This window comes from Bos indicus x Bos taurus, chromosome X (genome assembly GCF_003369695.1).
Source record: "Bos indicus x Bos taurus breed Angus x Brahman F1 hybrid chromosome X, Bos_hybrid_MaternalHap_v2.0, whole genome shotgun sequence".
NCBI lineage: Eukaryota > Metazoa > Chordata > Mammalia > Artiodactyla > Bovidae > Bos > Bos indicus x Bos taurus.
In genome coordinates this window covers 55478686-55502163 of record NC_040105.1, presented here as the reverse complement: position 1 = coordinate 55502163, position 23478 = coordinate 55478686, and the positions used below count along the sequence as shown (strand labels likewise).

The following is a 23478-nucleotide window of genomic DNA, read 5'->3' as shown; positions in this document are numbered from 1 at the left end:
CTACGAGGGAGGAAAGGAGAGTGAAGAGACCAAGTTCCATGGCACAAGCATCTTTACAACATTCTGAATTTCAGTTTTTCATCACACAGAAAAGCAAAAAAAAAAAAAAAATTACAGTTATAGAAAGCAAATCTAAGAAGAATGGAGGTAGGCAAGGGACTGGCACACCCACCTGTACACAAAGTTAACTTTTCCTGAGAATTTTCTGTAAGGATACAGGGCATCGGGTTAGATAATCATTCCAAATATGCAAAAGTCTCTTAATACAGTGATGTTTTCTAGCCAGATTTGCAGCAATGAATTTGTGAAATAAATCCCTATCTCCTTTTTATTTTAATGTAAAACTCAGGATGAAAGTACAGTGAAGACACCACTGAAAACAAATCATACTTGCAAGTTTAATAATGTTTTTTCAAAGATCCCTTGCTACTGCAGAAATATGAACAATGATATTCACAGATTAATAATACTCCACTATGTAGACAGCATAAAACTACTGACACCAAAAATGCAATCCAGACTTGAAACTCCAGTGGAGTTTGCCTTATCAAGCCCACACATTTTACTTTTCATATACAGAAAACAATCCTTAAACAAGTTGGCAAGACAACTGATGTTTTTTAACAGCCTCAAACCTTTTAACATTTCCAAATTCCTGTCTGAATTTTCATATTTTGAGTTTCTTCTCTTTTTTCTTTGTTCGATTGTTGGACTTCCCCATCACTTAAAAACACTCGGTTAGGCAGAAAGAACTGCAGCCAGTAATACCTCAGGTGACTAGGCAGCCTGCAGATTGGAGATAGCAAGACCAAACTATGACCAGAAAAGCCCATTAAATAACAATGCTGGCCTGTTCCGATGTCTGCTGGGGCATGAGATTGTCTGGCAATTCACTGATTTCCACAACAATCAGCAGATTAGTAAATCATCTGTGTTAATCATTATGTTCCTGAAACAATAATTTGTTGTTTTAACTGACCAGTGGCCTTAAATAAACTTTTATTTTTCCTGAACTGCCTATGGAACACCTTACCTCGATAATCCTAAGGTCTCAGAAGATCCAAAACTGAACTAAACCCAGTTAGCCCTCCCAACCTCCATCACCACCAAGAGCCTTTTAGATTAGAAATATTGGATTCATCTCAACTCCTGCCTCTCCCTCATTTCTTCAGATTCCAATGTTATATATTACCACTACCTCTGGCAACTTGCTAATGTATTAACAACAGTCAACATGTTGCCAAGATGACTGATCGTTTAAAATGCCCCCTCCAGTTGTTCAGTGTAGGTCTTTCCTCGTGGAAGCACATATACAGCTGTGGTACTGTGTTAGGTGCTTTATTTTTAACACATTAACAGTAGTCTTCCAAAAAAACAACAAAATGGGTATGTACTTCCAACCTGAGTCCACCCCACAGCCTGATGTTCTGGGTGCTTCAGAATAACTGACTCAAATCCATTCACCTTTATATCTCATTACTCGATAACAATCAAGCATATCTCCACTGATCCACTTATCCAGGCACACAAGCAGTAAGACAGTGTGCAAGTTATTTAACCTCTCTGTGCCTCAATTTCCTCATCTGTAAAAATGGGGTTGATAAAGGAGCTAATATGTACTAAGATAGAAAACCAGTGCCTGGCTCAAGATATGTACTATGAAAATATTAATAGAAACCAAATAAAAGTGGCATTTATGGGGCTCTGTGCTGGTTTCACAGGCCATAGGAAGAATAGCTCAGCTCCTACAACAGGCACTCGATAAATTTAATGCATGAATTCAGTTCAGTTCAGTCACTCAGTCGTGTCCGACTCTTTGCGACCCCATGAATCGCAGCACACCAGGCCTCCCTGTCCATCACAAACTCCCGGAGTTCACTCAAACTCATGTCCATCAAGTCAGTGATGCCATCCAGCCATCTCATCCTCTGTCGTCCCCTTCTCCTCCTGCCCCCAATCCCTCCCAGCATCAGGGTCTTTTCAAATGAGTCAACTCTTTGCATGAGGTGGCCAAAGTACTGGAGTTTCAGCTTCAGCATCAGTCCCTCCAAGAGACTGATCTTCTTCAGGATGGACTGGTTGGACCTCCTTGAAGTCCAAGGGACTTTAGTCTTCTCCAACACCACAGTTCAAAAGCATCAATTCTTCGGTGCTCAGCTTTCTTCATAGTCCAGCTCTCACATCCATACATGACCACTGGGAAAACCATAGCCTTGACTAGATGGACCTTTGTTGGCAAAGTAATATCTCTGCTTTTGAATATGCTATCTAGGTTGGTCATAACTTTCCTTCCAAGGAGCAAGCGTCTTTTAATTTCATGGCTGCATTCACCATCTGCAGTGATTTTGGAGCCCCCAAAAATAAAGTCTGACACTGTTTCAACTGTTTCCCCATCCATCTCCAATGAAGTGATGGGACCAGATGCCATGATCTTAGTTTTCTGAATGCTGAGCTTCAAGCCAACTTTTTCACTCTCCTCTTTCACTTTCATCAACACCTTTTTAGTTCCTCTTCACTTTCTGCCATAAGGGTGGTGTCATCTGCATATCTGAGGTTATTGACATTTCTCCCGGCAATCTTGATTCCAGCTTGTGCTTCTTCCAGCCCAGTGTTTCTCATGATGTACTCTGCATATAAGTTAAATAAGCAGGGTGACAATATACAGCCTTGATGTACTCCTTTTCCTATTTGGAACCAGTCTGTTGTTCCATGTCCAGTTCTAACTGTTGCTTCCTGTTGTGCATATAGGTTTCTCAAGAGGCAGGTTAGGTGGTCTGGTATTCCCATCTCTTTCAGAATTTTCTACAGTTTATTGTGATCCACACAGTCAAAGGCTTTGGCATAGTCAATAAAGCAGATATAGCTGTTTTTCTGGAACTTTCTTGCTTTTTCGATGATCCAGCAGATGTTGGCAATTTGATGCCTGGTTCCTCTGCCTTTTCTAAAACCAGCTTGAACATCTGGAAGTTCACAGTTCACATATTGCTGAAGCCTGGCTTGGAGAACTTTGAGCATTACTTTACTAGCGTGGGAAATGAGTGCAATTGTGCAGTAGTTTGAGCATTCTTTGGCATTGCCTTTCTTTGGGATTGGAATGAAAACTGACCTTTTCCAGTCCTATGGCCACTGCTGAGTTTTCCAAATTTGCTGGCATATTTAGTGCAACACTTTCACAGCATCATCTTTCAGGATTTGAAATAGCTCAACTGGAATTCCATCACCTCCACTAGCTTTGTTCATAGTGATGCTTTAACAAGTGAATAAATGAACAAACCACACATACCCAGATCTTGAGGAGCTCATACTGTTAGTTCACTGTAGGGTGAACCAACCGGCCTGTCACTTGTCTGTGTCCTTAGAACATGCAGCACTTGTACTAACTAGAATGAATGCCTTTCTTCCTCCCCAGCCTACCTAAATCCTATATAGCCCTCAAGACCTAGCTTCAATTCTTCCTTTTTCCACAAAGCTTCCAACCACATCAGCCTACAATGAAATCTCTTCTCACTGAACAAATGTTGCTCTTACCTACAGACATAGAGAACAGACTTGTGGTTGCCAAGGGGGAGGTGGGTGGGGAACAGATGCAAGCTATTATATACAGAATGGATAAACAACAAGCTTCTACTGTATAGCACAGGGAACTATAATCAATATCCTGTGATAAACTATAATGGAAAAGAATATGAAAAGAATGTATGTATACATACAACTGAATCACTTTGCTGTACAGTAGAAATTAACACATCGTAAATCAACTATACTTCAATAAAGTTTTTGAAAATGTTGCTCTTAGAACCTAGCCCATGGTTTCAGCACTTAAAGTAAGGTTTTTGTTCCCTAGGCTTGCAGTAATGTCCCTCTTCAACAAAACAGTCATTTCTATGGAACAGGTCTTCCATGGTGACTATCTCTTGTATTCTCTAGCACTTTACAAAGTACTCAACAAATATGTGTTGACTGGCGGACTGATTGATTGATTGGAGGCTTAATTGAGAGCTCTTAGGTAGGAGCCAAACAAGGCTTAGCATCACCTTTCAAATTGCTGTCTCTTCAAACATTAGCCAGAAATCATGTCTGGTATTCCAATGTCTGCCAGCAGCAAACATTGCATTAAAGATGTCCTGCCATTTCATACAACTTCCAAAGATTTGGTAACTTCATACACTTCATTGTTTAAGTTCAGAATTCCCCTAAGAAATTTTCTGTTTAATAAGGGACATCTGTGGAATGCTTTTCCTTTCTTCTTAAATCGCATACACATCTAGTATTTATATGAGGTAAAGGATAAACTCAAAAAAAAAAAAAAAAAAAGGATAAACTCAATCTCCCTCCCTACTGGAAAAAAGTGTGAATTTTATTATTTTGTTTTGCAGGTGAGGAAATGGAGACACAGAAAGGAAAATGACATGCCCATTGATGCACAAATATTGAATGGCAAATCGAAGACTGAACTTAGGGTCTTCTGAATCCAAGCTTATACTTCTTACCCTGATTTGAGATTTAGAACAAAATAAAACAATACCTTTCCTTTGACCCTGACCCCTGAGGGGCATATATCGGTAACATTACCAGTTTTTGCAGCAGATTACATTTCTTTAATTTTTCTTTCTCTCTTTTCCCAGCTTCCCCCATCATACTCTTACCTAGTTCTTCTTCTCTTTCTTTTACTTATGAAAATAGCTTGGGATGTGGAGTCAGACAGAAGTCAATTTGAAGGTCAGTTTATCCATGTGGAGTCTATCACTTATGGGGAGATCAATATCTACCTCAAAGAGTTATTGTAAAATTAGATAAGAATATACGTAAAACTCCTAAAAGTACCAGTATTTCCCACACAGCAGGTCCACTACGTCTCCTATCCTATCATACTAGGCCTGGATTGCCCATTTTGTTTCAAGAGGTTGCTGAGACACAACCAAATAGCATTCCCTCCATCCAGTGAGGCACAAGCACACAAGTAGTGCATCCAGATTCTCGCCTGGTCCACTTTCTGCCTGTTGCCTTGCTACTCCCTGATTACAATTTCTAATTAACACAGAGCTCCAAACTCTCAGTCAAGTCCTTCAAAGAACATGCGAGTCAAGACCTGATAGTTACCTCCGAGGCTCCAAAATGTCATCAGTCACCCTCTCAGTCAGATAAGATGACATCAAAAACAGCCTACCTACAGAAGTTTGTAGAGGAGCTTTCACTTATATTAAACACACACACATACACACATAAATGGAAAGCAACAAGGCAGCCCAACAAAGACAAGGCTTTAGCTTGTCATCCTCTCATAAGCAAAGATGGGGCAGAAGCCATGAGACTCTAACACCTTTCCAGAATAACTAGTTGAACCAGCTTTCCTCCCAGCTTTACCTCATCTTACCCCCAACGTCCTCCCCCCAAAGAAAAATTAATTTCTGATGGATCATGAAAGGCAGTATAGGAGAACCACTCAAAACTTCCCTGCCAGGGACTCAGGAAGAGAGAAGACCATACAGCTGGGAATCTGCTGAGTGGCATTAGAGTGGAAGCCAGAAGACACCACAAAGAGTCTGTCCATCACTGGGCTTAACCGTTGATCCTGTCAAATTAGTCCCACCTCCTGCATTCCTCACAGATGTAACATTAAAAGACTTGAGTGAAAGTTAACAGACCATGAGACATGTCGTCCCTGAGAACATACCAGGAAACAGCCATTTGTGGAAAGATAGGAAGTAGGAGTGTAGAGGAAAGCAAGGCCCTGGATGAACTGCCTAATGTCAGTCAGCCTTAACACCTCCACAGCCTAAACTCTGAGAGAAGATCCTGGAGCCCATAGCATCCCTTCAATAAGGCAGAAGCTTGCCCCACAGAGAGGCTGAGAAGAAACAGGAGAGTACAGAGAGGTGAAGTAACATGCCAAGATTACTCAGCGAGTTGATAAGAGAGTATCAGGAATGGAACAGAGGTCTGGTCCTCCACTGAAACAGGATAGAGACACAGCGTGAGAAAAGTTCCCCCTGACCCAGCTACCAATTTGCTGAGTGTTGTCAAACTTTATCAGCCTTAATGCTGAACTTCTCTCCCCTCCCCCCACACACACCAGATGCATGGCTGAGCCAAGAGGGACAGAGGTGGTACAGCAGACTAGAAGGGCCCACTGTGACCAAAAAAGAAAAAAAAAAAAAACAAACAAGCTGGGTTTTGGACAGTGAGCAGGGAAGCCAATGAATGAACAAAGAAGCAGTGGCACTTGAGTGAGACAGTCCCACATGTAGGCCTCAAGCAACTTGGTGCTGGAGGTGGGGACTGCAAACCAAAGGCCGGACATGAAAGAAGGGTAGCCTAGATGCATGGAAAATGTGTCTCTGTTGCTACCAAGCAGTGTTCGTTCTGTGGCATGGCACAGTCATGGACTTTCACTGAAAGAGGAGGGAGTAGAGATGAAGTCAAAGTGGGGCTTGCGGGGGTGGGGGCAGTTAGTCTCTGAGAAACCAAGTCATCTTGATCTTTGCAATTTTGGTGCCCAGCCAGGATGGCTATGTGCCCAAGCAAACATGCCAGTGTGATGTGAGGAAGAACAAATCATCCCTTGGAAAACTAATGCCTAAGACAATCTTTCCATTTGGCCTGTTTATACTAGATGGGGTGAAGGGGTGTGAAGAGACAAACATCTATCCCATTCCCAGTTCTTACAGCACACTCTTTAGCAGGGAAATATAATACCTCAACTTTTTCATTAATGACTTATTTGAAGTCTGTCTAAAGCAGGTATTTCAGGGAAGCATCAGGAAACAAAGAACTGCCCCCACAGAAACAGTGAAAGTGATCTAGGTACCCACATAACTAATAAAAAAGGGTCACTTGCTGATTACAAGATAACTCAGGTAAACCTGTGAAGTTCAGTTTCAGAGAGATTTAACAATGCAAACACTGCATGTACACACAAATCCTGGCCCCAGCACGAAGGCTATGAGCACCTGGGCAGTGAGAGTAGTAGAAACCCCAAACCCACTTAGATCTGTGTAACAGAAATACCTAGAGCACTTGTTATCCCTGACTTCCACATTGTTTTTCAAGATTACCTTTGTAAATAAGCAAGCTTATTTGAAATTCTGAATGCAGTTCCCTGTAGACAGACTAAAATTGTAAATAAGCAAGCTTATTTGGAGATTTGAATGCAGTTCCCTGTAGATAGAATATTATAAAATGGTGGTTAGGTTCTGTGATTTCATCAAGGATATACTCTGGACCAAAGAGCCCTCTCCAGAAATGTTCTGAACGTGACAACTATCAATAACTGTGTTAGAGGGACATGTTTCCTAGACTTTAACTCTCTTCTCCAAGCCTCTCATCCTTCAGTGATAATGAGGATTAAGCTCCATTTCAATACACTCCCCCATCAGGAGTTTAGTACCAAGAAAAGACATTTGCTCAACTCAGGTGACAATCTGGTAGATGTGAGGACATGGAGAAGGGGCGGCAACGAGACTGTGGATGCAAGACCTTCAGCAGGAGTGACTCCCCTGGGTATTCCAGGTACAGACAGAAGACCTCAGAACAGAGGAAGAGCAGCAACAATAGCAGATTTGCAACCAGTGCCAATGACAATGTGCACAGAAATAAAAACCTAACAGGGTTAGAGACTGCCGTGTCTAAATTACTACCCAGGGTTTCTGTAAATTGGAGGCTTCTTGTATGTCACGTACGGTCAGCATCTTCAATCTCAAACACACCTATTTGTTCCACAAGGGGAAAATTAAGTTCACAGAGTTTATTCCTACAAATTCAAAGCCAGCAACTGGTTAAAGATCAAACAATCTGATGTTCTGGAGGTCTGATTTTTGACCAAATACCACTTCCTTCTTCTATTATACAAATTCCTTGGCTGTAACTCTTTGTAGAAACATATATGCTCCTGGAAGTCAGGGCTTATGCCTTCTCTATCATGTCCCTTAGAACACTTTTTCTAAGGCTGACCTGGGCTAGGGACAGGGCTAGGGACAATTCTAAATACACAGTGAGAGATGTGCCCCTCCCAGATCTCTTACGTAGTTGTCCCCATGTAGGTGCCTATGTAGAGGCCTTGGACAGGTGTCGCTTAGCAGCAGCATAGATACTTCCACTAGAACACTTTGCTTGATACAGAGTCTTCATATGGCATGGATGCCAGAAAGAACCAAAGTAGTCTTCAGTTGTTTTAAAGAATGGTCCTACTCAACTTCAGTCAGAAGCTCCTCACTTACTGCATTCAGCTGTGGGCTCCCTAACTCAAGAGGAATATGGCCAGGCTGGAGTGTATCCAGAGTGGGAGCAGGAGGCTGGATCTCAGATCCCATAGAGAACAGCTAAAAGAGCTAAGGCTCTTTAGCCTAGAAAACTGAGACAAAGGGACATAGTCTTTGTCTTCAGACCTCCCAAAGGTTGTCCTAAGTCAGATAACTTGCTCTTTGTGGTCTCAGAAGGCAAAACTAGAACCCACAGAGAGTAGGCAGATGGAGAATGATTGCAGCCCGACATGAGAAAAAGCTGTCTACAGTCAAAACCTTTGTTTTTTTTTTTTTTTTTTTAACACTGAATAGGACTGGCGAAGAAGGAAATGAGCTCCCCCATGACCAGAGGAGAACAAGCTCAGGGATACTGCATAGGAGACTCATGGATCAATTGAGACCAGGTGACTTCCACAAAACCCGCCTCACTTTGAGAATCTGTGATTCCAGCCACCTCAAAGAACAGTATTCAGTTAGTAGGCCTCAGTTTAGTCTGCCCTTTGGTGGGGGTGCAGGAGAGTGTGTGGCTAGTGAGGGTAGCCCTTGACTTAATCTCTGCTGTTCTTCATTAACTTTTCTTAGACAGGTCAGCATCTTTTTGCCCTCTCGTTCTGAAGGAGCCTAACTATAAAAACTGTGATGTTCCCTCTAGATAATCATTCCATAAACACCAACCTCAAATCTGAGTTTCTCTTTTCTCTTAAAAACAAGTCCTAGGAGGAGATAGGAGAGAGCATGAGGCAAAATCATTTGAATTCTGTTTAAAGGCAATGTTCAAGTGTCTTCCAGCTGGAGCTGAATTTTCTCTGTCTGAGGTTTTAGAGAAGGAAAAGCCTCTAACAGGCTTGGCCTTTTTTTCACTTCAGGGAGCACACGTGTGGATCACAATAGGTTACCAGTTGTATTATAACAGCCCAGCAGGCCCCAAAGCAGTGTGTAGCCAAAGCTCAGCCAAAGGTTAGCAGACATATCACCCACTTTCTTTGCTTTACTACTTTTCACCAACCTGATTTGTTTTCCTTTGGATGGATTCCTACCCCATGTACCCAAAAGCCTACTTTCTGAGAGAGAGGAGCAGTTGGGGAGCTGAGGCAGTAGACATCTTTGTTGATTCTAGAAGCAGAGATGAGGAAGGGATTCATCTAAGTAACCAGGGTGTACTAAGCTCACAAAGAAGCAGACCTCATGAAGGTCCCTTTGTGAATGCCAAGTCCTGGTCTGGGGGTGGTCCTGGCCTGCAACGTAACTAAGAAGGTTTCACAGAACTATCACTTCTCACGTAACACTACCTGTGCACCCAACAAGAACTCAAAGTTGCAGCCAAATCGCAGCCAGGCCTCAATCTGACTTGATCCACATCCTCTTGAAATCTCAGCTGCCACTTTGTGTCCTTCAGTGGGGATGAAGGAGAGACTAAAAACTTAAAGGCCTCTTCCTAGGCTAAGGATGCCACACAGTATTAAGGTTTGCCCAATTTATTCTCACATCATCTGTGCTAATAAAGATGGCGCAGGTATGGCTACCCCCATGTGGCATATAGAAATCTTGGGTCCAAAGAGGATAAAATAATACATCAGTGCACACTAAGCGGAGGAGGTGAAACTTCTTTTTCCTCCAGGCTACTGCCCCACCTGACCCTACTTTGTTTCAGAACAGTAAGTAACTAGTGGCCACTTCCATTACTGTGCCAGATAGAGACTGTCACAAAAATGGACCAGGAAGATGGCAAATACATAGGATGAGTCTGTTTCTGCCATGTCTTGTCCTCCTCCCCAATTCTCCTCCTCCTCCTTTTCCTACATCCCCCACTGGTCTCCACCCTCAGCCAACCTCAAGGCACATTTCCAAGAACTCAAAATGAGTATAGGAATCTTACAATACAGCTTAGTAACACTCTCTCTCTCTCTCTCTCTCTCTCTCTCTCTCTTTCACATACACACACCACAGGAGGATACAGTTTGAATCTCTGAGACCTCTGAGAAGCCCTATTTGATGCATAATCACTGGCACCAGAACCTTGAAAAGGTCACCCATCCCCCAAAGTGGACCTTTCCAGCACAGGGAGCCTAATTCATGGATGACTGTCTACACTGTAGAGGGGGCAAAGGGAGAGCCCTAGGTAGCAAACAGCCCAAATAGTCAAATCTGATTAGAAGAGAATCTCCACTTCTTTCAGACAGGCTCCCTGGGTCAATAAGGTATAAGATGCTAACCAAAGGCATGGGCCCAATTCTCTAGTGGGTCATGTTTCTTTAGAAACACCACAATGTATGAGGAAATCACAAACCATTCCTTAATGTGCAGGATAATCAATAATAATAGTTGTTAGGGGGAGGGGTTGCTGTTTGTCTTTTTTTAAACATTTCTTCTTTGTCATTTAACTGTTAAAAGAAGTGAAGAGAAGTTAAGACTATATCAGTCTCCACAACTTTGACAGGTGATTCCCTCCTTCAGGGATATCACTGGATCATATAGAAATTGATGACTTCTTCACCTTGATCATTTCCTGATCCAAATGTTCCCCCATAACAATTATGAAATATACTTTCACACTCTATGCACTCTTTTCCCACTAATCACATTTCCTCAAACTCCTCCACTCCCAAGATGTCTCCACCCGTTCCACAAGCTATCTCCAAGCATATATGCCACACCAGATCCAAATTTCTTTTGGGTTTTTTCCCATGACACCAAAGGAAGTTCTCCAATATTTCTCACCATGGTTCTGGTACCTTACCTCTGTATCTGCCTGACCTGAGATCATCATAAGTGGATTGGAGTGACCAAAACAGTCCTCTCCTATTTCCCGAGCCTAGACTCCACCAGGGAGTGTCTGCATCCCAGTCCTCACCTACTATGGAACCACAGGCTGGCATGCAAAGGGTCAATGGGGTGGGAGGCTGCCAAGACTGAATACACTCCTCAGTGGTATTGCCCCATGTCTCTTCACAAACTGCAGTACCACCAGAAAAATCAAGAAACTCTCCAAGTAGAGGGTGTGGAGAAAAGGGAACCCTTGTACCCTGTTGGTGAGAATGTAAATCTGTGTAGCCACTATGGAAAATAGCATAGAGGATCCTTTAAAAACTAAAAATAGAACTACCATATAACCCAGCAATTTCAATCCTGGGTATACAGCTGGAAAAAACAAAAATTAATTCGAAAAGATACACACACACCAGTGTTCATAGCACCACTATTTACAATAGCCAAATATGGAAGCAACCCAAGTTTCCATCAACAGGTAAATGGATAAAGATGTGGGGTGTGTGTGTGTGTGTGTGTGTGTGTGCGCGCATGCAATACTATTCAGCCATAAAAAAGAATGATATATTGCCATTTGCAGCTACATGCATGGACCTAGAGACTATTATGCTTAGTGAAATAGTCAAAAGCAAATACTATATATCATATATATGTGGAATCTAAAAAATAATACAAATGAATCTATATACAAAACAGAAACAAACTGACAGACACAGAGAACAAACTCATGGTTACCAAAGTGGATAGGGAGGTGGGGGCAAATTAGGAGTACGAGACTAACAGATACAAACTACTATACATAAAATAGATAAGCTACAAGGATGTACTATATAGCACAGGGAATTATGCTCATTATGTTGTAATAATCTATAATGGAATATAACCTAAAACAAAAGAATCACTATGATGTATACCTGAAACTAACACAAAATTGTAAATCAACTATACTATACTATTGCAGAGTGTTCAGTCGTGTCTGACTCTTTGAGACCCCATGGACTGCAGCCTGCCAGGCTCCTCTGACCATGGGATTTCTCAGGCAAGAATACTGCAGTGGGTTGCCATTTCTTACTCTAGGGAATCTTCCTGACCCAAGGATCAAACCCACGTCTGTTGTGTCTCCTGCATTGCAGGAGGATTCTTTACCACTAGCACCACCTGTGAAGCCCCAGATCAACTGTACTTCAATGAAAAATAAAAATTTTTAACAAAGAAATTCTCCAAGTAGTAGAACATATGATAGATTTGGAGCCTACCACTGACTCACCATATGACATACCTATGCATGCCAGTCAGTGCATCACAGCCTCAGTTTTTCCATCAGTTTCTCCACAACCTTCCTTGACTGTCTCACCTGGTGGCTGTAGAAGGCTAATGAAAAAAAGAGATGTGGAAATACACTATAAAACAGTAACACTGCGTGCAAATAGAACAAAGTGTCATCTTCCTCAGTCAGAAACCCTTCTAGGATGAAAAGGGTCAAAGCTAGCACAGCAGAAAAGACTGGCTACTAGACTGTCCCAGTCTTACTTAAAGACTTGAACCTCACAGTAGACATGGAGACATCTAAACCCAGGGAGGGCAAGTGAAGTACCCAGGATCCTGGTGCTAGTGAATGGCAGAGCAAGAATTAGAACCCAAGTTTTCAATCTGCCAATACAGTTCTCTTTCTATACCCTTCTATCCCATCCCCACCAACGTGTGCAGACTGAGTCTATTTCCAAGAAGAAAGCTGTATCGTTCTGAAGCATAAAGGGAGGAAAATTAAAAGGGGATTAATGAACTATGCCACATACTATCTAGGCAAGAAAAAAAATACAGGTAACCACTGAACTTTACAAAACTGCCATGGCCCCTTTAAATATAGGGCTAACCAGGTTATATGGGCTTCCCTGGTGGCTCACACGGTAAATAATTTGCCTGTAATGTGATCCCTGGATTGTGAAGATCCCCTAGAGAAGAAAATGGCAAACCACTCCAGTATTCTTGCCTGGAGAATCCCATGGACAGAGGAGCCTGGCAGGCTACAGTCCGTAAGGCCACAGAGAATCAGACATGACTGAGTAACACACAACCAGGTTATATGGGCTTCCCAGGTGGCTCAGTGAAAAGAATCCACCTGCCAATGTAGGAGACATGGGTTTGATCCCTGGGTCAGGAAGATCTCCTGGAGAAGGAAATGGCAACCCATTCCAGTATTCTTGCCTGGGAAATCTCATGGACAGAGGAGCCTGGGGGGCTACAGTCCATGGGGGTGCAAAAGTCAGACAAAACTTAGCCACTAAACAACAACAACAAACTAGGTTATATATATAGCTGGCTTTTACTGTAAGGATTCAAGCCATTTGGAATATATGGGAGAAATGATTTTACCCCCTGCATAACCAAATATGTGTAATAATGACCCTTCATATATAACAGGGGTCAAGCGTACCTTCAGCAGAAAGGGAATCAGTAAAAGGCACCCTGCCTCTCAACACACGAGTCACTTCCTCAACAGCTTGGCCAAGGAAAGCCTCATCTACCCTCAAATAATCCCCCAGGTAGACCACAAATTGTTGGCTGCCCTGTGCTTAGTAACACCCCCTGCCATGTTTGTGCTGGCTCACAAAACAACCCAGGGCACAGCAGCAACCACTCTCTGTGGTGCCTCTTAGGATGGGTGAGCCCTGGGCAGAGGTGGAGAATGACCTCTCCAAGGCAGGTTGTCTGGGCAGACTGGGAAGTCTGCAAGTAGTGTCAGGATAAAAAGAAAGGGAGGAACTGCCAGACCATGGAGGGCTACATAGACTGTTCTGACCTTGGTGGAATGGAGGGAGAGGAGGAGTTTGATTAGAAGAAAGTCCTGAAGGCCAGGATTCCCCTCCTCAAAGGGGTTGTTTGAGACTGTTCAAATTAAAAAAAAAAAAAAAAAAAAAGGCTTATTACTCCCTCCAGAGAATACTGGAGTGGGGGGTGACATGCCAGTAGGTGACAAAGTCATCTTAGGCTGGTTAGAAATAAATGACTAGTATGAGGAAAAGGGGTGCCGGATGAAGATGTAGGCTGTTATAGGTGTTTGGAGAAGCTAAAGATTTCAGTTTTCCCTGACAGCTCCTCAAAGTTTTGCCTCAGCATACCTCAGGCAGCTCAAGGTGATAGGCACACCCCGTGACAACTCCCCAGGATTGCTAAGAGTGTGGCCTCAAGGCCTGGAGAACCCCCTACACTAATAAGTTAACCAGCAATTTGGTGCCTGGCAAAAGGGCACAGGTTTCTGCAGGGGTGTGGCGGGGGGCATTCGCCTCCCTCTCCTGAGATGTGACCTATGTTAAAAAGCTAAAACAATAAAGTGACATTTGTTACCCACAGAGAAACCACATCTTTCTGTCTCCAGCACAAATTCACGTTTTCCACCTCAACTGCAATTTGAGCGGGTTGGAAGGGGAAGGGCTTTTCAGAGAAACAAAAACAATCTTAAAACAAACAAAAAAATCAGAATAAAGTTCGTTAAGTTCACTCCCTTGGCCATCTGGTGCCTCAAGGTGAGTCGTCCTGCAAATCTCTCTTCCTAGTTACAGCCCCGGCGGCCCCCACCCACTACCCTCACTCCTACTCGGGGGTGGCTTGCTCAGGGGGGTTCTGGAAAGCTCGGGAGAGCACCTCTCCCCTGTCCTCAGCTGCAACTTGGCTTCCAGCAGACCACAGCCTCCTAAAACAAACAAACTCTGGCGGCAGCGGCGGCAGCTCCAACACAGCTGCGCTCCATGGCGCAAAAGTTTCCTCCACGCTCCTCAACGTGCAGGAAATCTCGCCGGCGCTGGGGCAGGACTCTGGTGGGAAGGAAAGGCCGAGCCCAAGCCGCAACGCCCCGCCGGCTGAATGGATGTGCGCGCGTCCGGCCGTGGGAAGTGAGGCTGACGAAAGCCACCGACGCCTCATCTCTGTTCCCACACCGGACCCTCGCCCAGTAATCTGCCCAGGCGGGATGGCCTGGCGGTCGATCCAGGAGCAGACACCGCAAAGAAAGCTGCCAAGCCGCCTTGCCTGTCCCTCCAGCCCCTCGCTGTGCCACAAGGGCGCGGGAACTTCCAAGGAGCAACTCCCAACAGCTACCACTTCCTCCAGCTCCAACGGAGGGGAGCAAGCCGCCAGACGTTGGGGAGCAGAAGCGGCCCCCGAGCCCTCTCGGGGGTGTCTGCGCGCGGGACTCTAGCCTCGGACCGGCCGCACTCTCATCCCGCGCTCCCGCCACCCCGAAGGAGTGTCTGCGCCGGGGCTGGTGGCCAGACCCCCAGTGCAGCTAATGCTCCATGGTGGGGGGAGACGGGGGGAGCGGGCTTTCATCCCCAACTCCGGCCAAGTTTCAAAGTTGGTCTGAGGGCCGCGTCCCGCGGCAGCCTGAACACCCGCTCGCCCATTCAAAGTTGGGCACTGCTCAGACAGAGCAGCCAGTTCTTACCTTAGACACCGTGAGCGGTTCGCAATGTTCCAGACCCCCCTTAAGGGTGAAGCCCCAGGGCGCCCCCCCTTGCAGCTGCACAGGGACGTACTGGAAGGACCCAGGCCGGTTCTCCATCCTCCGCTAGGCTCAGTCGCGGCGGGACTCCTTTTCTGCGGGGGCTACGTTGCCTCCGCCCCCAGCGGCTCCGCCACCATCGCCCTCCAGCGCTACGCCACCCCTCACCGCCCAGCTCCGCCTACTCTCCTGGCTGGAGACGCTCGGGCAGAGAGCGAGCGCAAGGAGGAAATGACACGGAGCTGGAGAGAGGGGGAGGGGGGAGGAGAAGGAGGAAAAAAGAAAAGAAAAGGAGAGGCGGAAGGATAGTGCGTAATGGACAAGAAAACGGAGCAATGGGGAGGGTCAGTCAGTGGGACCTCGCCTATAAGAGCGCTGGGGAGTGGGAGTGAGGCGAGGCTTCACATCAATTGTTACATTGTTTCATTCAAGCAGCTTCCCCCCCGCCCCCCCGCTTTGGTCCTCCTCCTTACTGCCTAGTTCCCCGCCCCTCCAGCCAGCCAAGGCCAGGGGAGGTGAAAGTCGTTAGTGTAGATGGCCCGCGTGGCTGAGTGGGCTGAAATGCTGGTTTCCCGATTAGCGCGTTCATATTTCTCTGACTGCCTTTTTCTTCTGAAGGCCCCGAGAACCGGGTCCTGGGAGGGTTACAAAGCTGCTAATTTGTGGATCTTGCCTAGAGGGATGGAAAGTCAAGCAAGCACGCCAGGGAACACAGTGGGGCTGTGTGAGTAGGCTGCTCTGTGTGTGCGAGCTAGGTGTGTGGGGTCATTATGAAACATTGCCCTGGAGCATAGTTTAAATAAAGAAGCACTTTGAGGATGCCCCCTGCCCAGGCTCAGCCGCACCCTGGCTCAGCGCTGGCGTTTATGGTTTATGGGTAGCACTGTGCTTGTGTATATTCCAGTCATCTGGAGTTTCTGGCACGGCCTTGCACTTGCCCCACTGAGATGACCAAGCCAGGAATCAGCAAACTTTATGACTAGCAGTATTGTTTTCACTTCTAAAGAAACCTACAGGAAAGAGCATCCATTGATAAGCTGGTCAATTAACAATGTTGTTCCTTTTGGAAGAATCGGCTTTTAGACAACGGCCAGAACATCTCTGCTCATCTGTTCAAGCTTGAGGCTGTAGTGTCTGAGCCGAGCTTTTAGAACTGACCAAACAAATACCCACGCTAGTAGTCTCCACAATATTTGAATTTATTATCAAATCTTGGGCTGATTTCTCAGTCTTCACCTGGACACAGTTACCACCCCTCTCTGAGACGTTTTCTCTGGAGCCACATTCAGGCAGTGAGTTTTTAAAGAGCTTCGCAGTAGCAAGGAAAGTTTTGACAACTCAGTCGTGGCTCCTCCATAGGACCCTCCAAGGTTCTTGCTTGTTCAGTCTCTTGATGCCTTCTTATGCACTTTCTTCTTCATCGTCAAGAACACACACCATGACACCCTTCCTTCCACAGTCAGCTTTCTGCAGACAAGGTTGTCACTCTTTGCTTGCATTTCCTCACCTGTCACACCCTCTTCAACACACTTCAGCCTATGTGTGCCTCTTCAGGCCACTGAAATTTCTCTCACAGGCTCTCCTCCCTCCCCCAATCGTTTCTTCTTTGTCTCCTGGATTGTCTTCATTATATGATGCTGACCTGACTTTTCTTTAATAAAACTGCAGTTTTTGATGTTTATAACCTGCTTTTGAAAATTCCTTAGATGTGTATAACTGATTCACTTTGCTGTACAGCAGAAACTAACACAACATTGTAAATCAACAATACTCCAATATTTTTTTAAAAAAATAAAGAATCTTTAAAGATGATTCACATGGGGAACCACCTTCAATCTTTAAGATTTTTAGACCTGCAAAAATCATTTCAATCATGTTCACTTTTTTTTCTTTGGTTTGCATTTCTCCCACTAGAAAGCAGAAAATTTGAGAAAATGGCAGCTGGGTTTGTTGATTCTGGATCACATGTCAGCCTATGACATAACACTCATTTGCTCTGTTCCACCTTGCAACTGAGCTTTTTTCCCTTCTTTTTAAGACTTCTATCTCCATGATTGTCACTTGATTAGAACTTAGCATGTTTCAGTTTCAGCATATTGAAATCCATAAATTTCAGTTCACAGGGTCTGTAGTTATCACTCAAGGTCTACTAGAATTATGTGTCTAGACTAAAAGAAAGAAGATTAGGAAGCAGGAGACACACATCTGAGCCCTGGCCTTGTCACTAACTAAATGGGTCATCTTGGGCAAATCACTGAACTGTTTTCAGTCTCATTTTATTCATCTGTAAACATCAACTAATAAGTCCTGACCTCCATCCCTCCCAGGTCTATTGAAGACTAAAATGAAATAATACATATGAAAACACTTTGGCAAGGAAAAAGTCAAAATCCTCACAACATTATTATGAAAGCAAGCACTGAGCTGGCCTTTAACCAGTCTATCTTCATTGCAAGGCTTACTCCACGCTGTCTTGCAGCACTCTTCAGTTTATCCTTTCCATTATTACAGCAAAAGAACATAAATTATCTAATCCCTGGTGAAAAACATCACATAAGTAGCCATTTTGAACATCAGATGGACAGATAATCTTCTTTACTGATAAAAATCACTGCTAGGACTTCCCTGGTGGTACAGTGGATAAGAATCTGCCTGCCAATGCAGGAGACACTGGTTTAATCACTAGTCTGGGAAGATTCCATATGAGGCTGTAGAGCAATTAAGCCCCCGAGCCACAACTGCTGAGCCCAGGTGCTGCAACTACTGAAGCCCACGCACCTACCTAAGAGCCCGTGCTCCACGACAAGAGAAGCCACCACAATGAGAAGCCCATGCACTACAATGAAGAGCAGCCCCTGCTCACCACAAGTAGAGAAGCCCGTGCACAGCAACAAAGACCCATTGCAACCAAAAATAAATAAATAGAGTATATTTTAAAAATCCCTTCTAGTAGCAGGGATCTCATTATTTCCACAGTTTGTGGGAGCATGATTATGTAGTGGAAAGGATACTGGGTAGAATGTGAGATGCCTGGATTTTAAGCTGGTTCTGCCATTAAATTGCTGTATGATATTAAGCAGATGACTGCCCCTCTCTATAAATGGAAAAGATTGTGCTACTTGATTTCTTAAGTTCCTCTACAGTTTTAAAAATTCTGGGATTACTTCCTGGCAAGCGGTTAAACATAGTATATGTGCAAACGAAGCCTTAATGATGGAGATGAACCATGTGAAAATAAAGCAATGAAGAGACCAGGGGTGTATTTCTGTGTGTGTGTGTCTGTGTGCGATGCGGTCAATGGACAGATAATAAATTCACTCTAAAATACCTTAAATTGCCTTTGGGTAAAAACATAGAAAGTCCAGTTTGTTTTTTTTTTGGTTGTTTAGTCTCTAAGTTATGTCCAACTCTTTTGTGACCCCACGGACTCTAGCCAACCAGGCTCCTTTGTCCATGGGATTTCCCAGGCAAGAATACTGGAGTGAGTTGCCATTTCCTTCTCTAGGGGATCTTCCCAACCCAGGGATTGAACCCATGTCTCCTGCATTGGTAGGTAGATTCTTTACTGCTGAGCCATCAGGGAAGCCTGGAAAGTCCAGTAGGCAGGTAGAAATAGGAAACCACATATCAAGCAAGGAATAGTGATTGATAAAACACACTTGGATTATGGTTGAAGCCATTTGGAGTGGATAATCTCATGCAGGGATATATGGTAGGAATGATAGAATGATAGGAAAAGGAAGATTAAGATGAAATCTTGGATTATGGTATTTTTAAAATCATTCTAGTATTTAAAAGTCAAGAAGGATCACAAAGGCTCTAAAAAGAAGCAGACAGGGGAGGTGGGCAAAACTCCTTCAGCAGAAACAAGAAAGAGAAGTTTAAAAAAAATCCTCACAAGAGTCTTTTCTTCTTTAGAAATCTATTGACCAGTTTACCTTTTCGGAAGGAAGGAGACTGAAATAGCAATTATTCTCTGAACTTTTTTACTTTTTAGCTCAATTTGAATACAATTTTCCTCAAAGCAGTGCCTCTAGCTCCTTTCTAAATTAAGATTCTTTTGAGAGTCTAGGGAAAGCTATGCACAATCTCCCCTAGAAATTCCTAGAAATCTATACATGATCATCCCATGTTGTATATAGTCTGTGCTAAGGCTTATAGCAGAGAAGGCAATGGCACCCCACTCCAGTACTCTTGCCTGGAAAATCCCATGGATGGAGGAGCCTGGTGAGCTACAGTCCACGGGGTCGCTAAGAGTCGGACACGGCTGAGCGACTTCACTTTCACTTTTAACTTTCATGCATTGAAGAAGGAAATGGCAACCCACTCCAGTGTTCTTGCCTGGAGAATCCCAGGGACGGGGGAGCCTGGTGGGCTGTGGTCTATGGGGTCGCACAGAGTCAGACACAACTGAAGTGACTTAGCATCTTAGCAGCAGCAGCAAGGCTTATAAACCTTAGCTTCAGAATTCTTGCTCTAGTAAAAGATCAGATTTTTTTCTGTTGTGTCAAAAGCACATATGAAGTCTACCCTCTGAACAAAATTTTAAGTGTACAGTAAAGTATCATTTGCATGCACAATGTTGTACAGCAGATTTCTAGAATATTTTCACTTTGCATGACTGAAGCGTTGGACCCATTGAACAGTAGCATCCATTCCCACCTCTCCTCAGCCCTCAGCAACCACTGTTTCTCTCTGATTCTATGAACTTGACTGTTTCAGATTTTTCATATAAGTGGAGTCATGAAGTAGCTGCCCTTTAGTGATGAGCCTATTTCACTTAGCAAAGTTCTCAATGTCTATTCATGTTGTAGTATGACAGTATTTCCTTTTCAAAGACTGAATACTATTCCATTATATATATATATATATATATCTCCACACACATATGTATTCATATATATATTCATATATCTCACATCTTCTTTATCCATTCATTGGTCAATGGGCATTTAGGTGTTTCCACCTCTTGGCCCTTGTGAATAATGATGCAATGAACTTGGGAGTGCAAACATCTCTTTAAGATCCTGATTTAAATTCTTCTGGATAAATACCCAGTTGTAGGATTTCTAGATCACATGGTTGTTCTATTTTTAAGTTTTTGAAGAACTTTTATACTGTATTCCATGCTGGCTGCACTGTTTTACATTCACACGAACAATGTACAATGATTCCAATTTTTCAACCCCCTTGCCAACAATGGTTAATATGATTTTTTAAAAAATAATGGTCATTCTAACAGGTGTGATGTGAAAGGCATTGCATTTCCCTGATGATTAGTGAGCTGTGTTTTTCATAAACCTGTTGGACATTTGTATATATTCTTTGGAAAAATTCAAATCCTTTGCCCATTTTTAATCTAGTTATTTACTTTTTCTTTTTTCTTTTTCTTCTTTGCTACTGAGTTGTATAATTTCCTTATAGATTTTGAATATTAACTCCTTATCAGATATATGATTTTCAAATATTTTCTCCCATTCTATAGGTTGCCTTGTCTACAGTTTTTGTTGTTGTTTTTGTTTGTTTTGCTTTCTGTACAGAAGTTTTTTAGTTTGATGTAGTCCCATATATTTATTTTTGCTTCTGCTTCCTATGCTTTTGGTGTCATGTCCAAGAAATTGTTGCCAAGACCAACATCATGAAAATTTTCCCTGTGTTTTCTTCTCTTAGTTTTACAATTTCAGGTCTTATATTTAAGTCTTTAATCCATTTTGAGTTAATTTTTGTGAATGGCATAAGGTAGGGGTACAGATTCATTCTTTTGCATGTGGATATCCAGTCTCCCCAATATCATTTGTTGAAGAAATTATCCTTTGCCTATTGGATGTTCTCATTGCCCTTGTCAAATATTGGTTGAAAGTCTATGCAGGAGTTTATTTATGGGCTCTCTATTTTCTTCCACTGGTTTATGTGTCTGTTTTTTATGCTAGTATCCTATTGTTTTGATTACTATGACTTTCCAGGTGGCACTAGTGGTAAAGAACCTGCTTGCCAATGCAGGAGATGTAAGAGACTTGGGTTCAATTCCTGGGTCAGAAAGATCCCCTGGAGAAGGGCATGGGTAACCCACTCCAGTATTCTTTCCTGGAGAATCCCATGTACAGAGGAGCCCGGTGGGCTACAGTCCATAAGGTTGTAAAGAGTTGAACATGACTGAAGCGACTTAGTACAGCACACAGCACCTAGCTTTGTAATATATTTTGAAATCAGGAACTATAGTGCTTCTAGCTTTGTTCTTCTTTCCCAAGATTGCTTTAACTGTCTGGTGTCTTTTGTGGTTCCATACCAATTTTAGGATTTCTTTTCTATTTTTTTTGAAAAATGCCATTGGAATTTTGGTAGGGATTGCATTAAGTCTATAGTGTCATCTGACCATAACAGTTCTTTTAAAGAGCTTACATATTCATTAAAACAATGTTTCAACAGAAAACTTGGTATTCATTCATGCTAAGTCTCTTCAGTCATGCCCAACTCTTTGTGGCTCCACAGACTGTAGTTCATCAGGCTTCTCTGTCCACAGGATTCTCCAGGCAAGAGTACTCATGTGGGTTGCCTTGCCTTACTCCAGGGGATCTTCCCGACCCAGGAATTAAACCCAAGTCTCTTACATCTCCTACATTGGCAGACGGGTTCTTTACCCGCCAATTTACCTTACATTCAGAAAACAATTGCTAACTGCTAGATACCATTCAACACAGTTTTTCATATATTTTTGGCAAAGATTACAAAGACCCTGCAAAGTAGGTTTTAGTAACTGCTTTCCAAGTGAGGAAACTAAGACAGGAAGTGGTAAAACCAGGATTTCAAGGCAGGGAGGCTGGAGAAGTATCCTATGATAACTTTATTAATAGTGTCTCTGTCATATTCCCCTCTTCTGCAGGTGAGGGAATGGTTTGGAATCTTCCATTCTGCTCTCTTCATATTTCCCTTTGGAAGCGCTTCTATTAGAATAACTTTCTTGGCCTCTTTCCCCATCTTTGGGTGAGTTGTCTATTCTGTTGAGCTAAGTGAAGAGGGTATGAAGAAGTCTATTATGGATGTCTACATATTCCCAGGTTCTCTAATCAGCTTTTAACAGTAGTAAACAGATATTTTAAATCTCTGCCTCTCTGCTTCCTGTGTCTCTCAATTGGTTCTAAACTTGAGTGTGGATGAGAATGTTAATATTCACCACTACCCCCCAAATATACCTACTCAACTCATTTTATGCAATTTGTGTGTCCTGGGTCAGTTAGCTAGCTATTCCATGTTCTCTTCTGAATGTCTATATGGACCTGTTTCTGAATGCAGCTCACATTGCCTAGGTGCCTCGGGGAAGAGTACTAGAGTGGGGTGCCATTGCCTTCTCCACATATATATAGCAAGAAAGGTATGTGGGTGTTACACCCAAGTTGCATATAGTCCTCAAGGGAGATCGTATCTGAGTATGTGCAGGGAAGAGAGAGAGGGAGAGAGAATGAAGATGTGTTCTTTGAACATGGCTTTGAGGGCCACCTTCCTATGGTGATCATAATGGTCCTTGAAGCAGGCTCTACCTTCTCCCATAGAAGCAGGCTCTACCTCAAAAAACTACTTAATTCCATTTTTTTCCCATTTCCTTCTGTTCTGGAGTCACAGACTTCCTGTCTGTGTGCTAGCAGTCACTATTTCAGAAACCCTTTCTGTGCTGGCTCACAGACTGTTGGAAGATTATTTACAGACTAGAGAAGCTCATGGCGACCTACTCTAGTACTTTGCCTGGAAAATCCCATGGGCGGAGGAGCCTGGTGGGCTGCAGTCCATGGGGTCATGAAGAGTCGGACACGACTGAGCGACTTCACTTTCACTTTTCACTTTCATGGATTGGAGAAGGAAATGGCAACCCACTCCAGTGTTCTTGCCTAGAGAATCCCAGGGACAATGGAGCCTGCTTGGCTGCCGTCTATGGGGTCACACAGAGTCGGACATGACTGATGCGACTTAGCAGCAGCAGCA

At 43.5% G+C, this 23478-nt stretch overlaps 1 protein-coding gene across 3 annotated transcripts in view; it reads right to left on the bottom strand.

Moving 5' to 3' along the window:
* The window catches only part of SHROOM4 (shroom family member 4), a 262226-nt gene extending 246452 nt beyond the window's left edge, over positions 1-15774 (bottom strand). The window contains exons 1-2 of one of the 3 annotated variants that reach the window (XM_027533040.1): positions 15448-15536; positions 12286-12377 (exon numbers count right to left, since the gene is read on the bottom strand). Coding sequence is in view for 2 of the 3 variants with exons in the window: in XM_027533042.1 (XP_027388843.1) it covers positions 15448-15564 (117 nt within the window). In the remaining variant the exon portion in view is untranslated. Of the gene's footprint in view, positions 1-12285; positions 12378-15447 lie in introns of all 3 variants that reach the window. The other 2 variants (XM_027533042.1, XM_027533039.1) reach the window with 2 other exon arrangements.
* Between the last annotated feature and the right edge of the window lie 7704 nt (positions 15775-23478).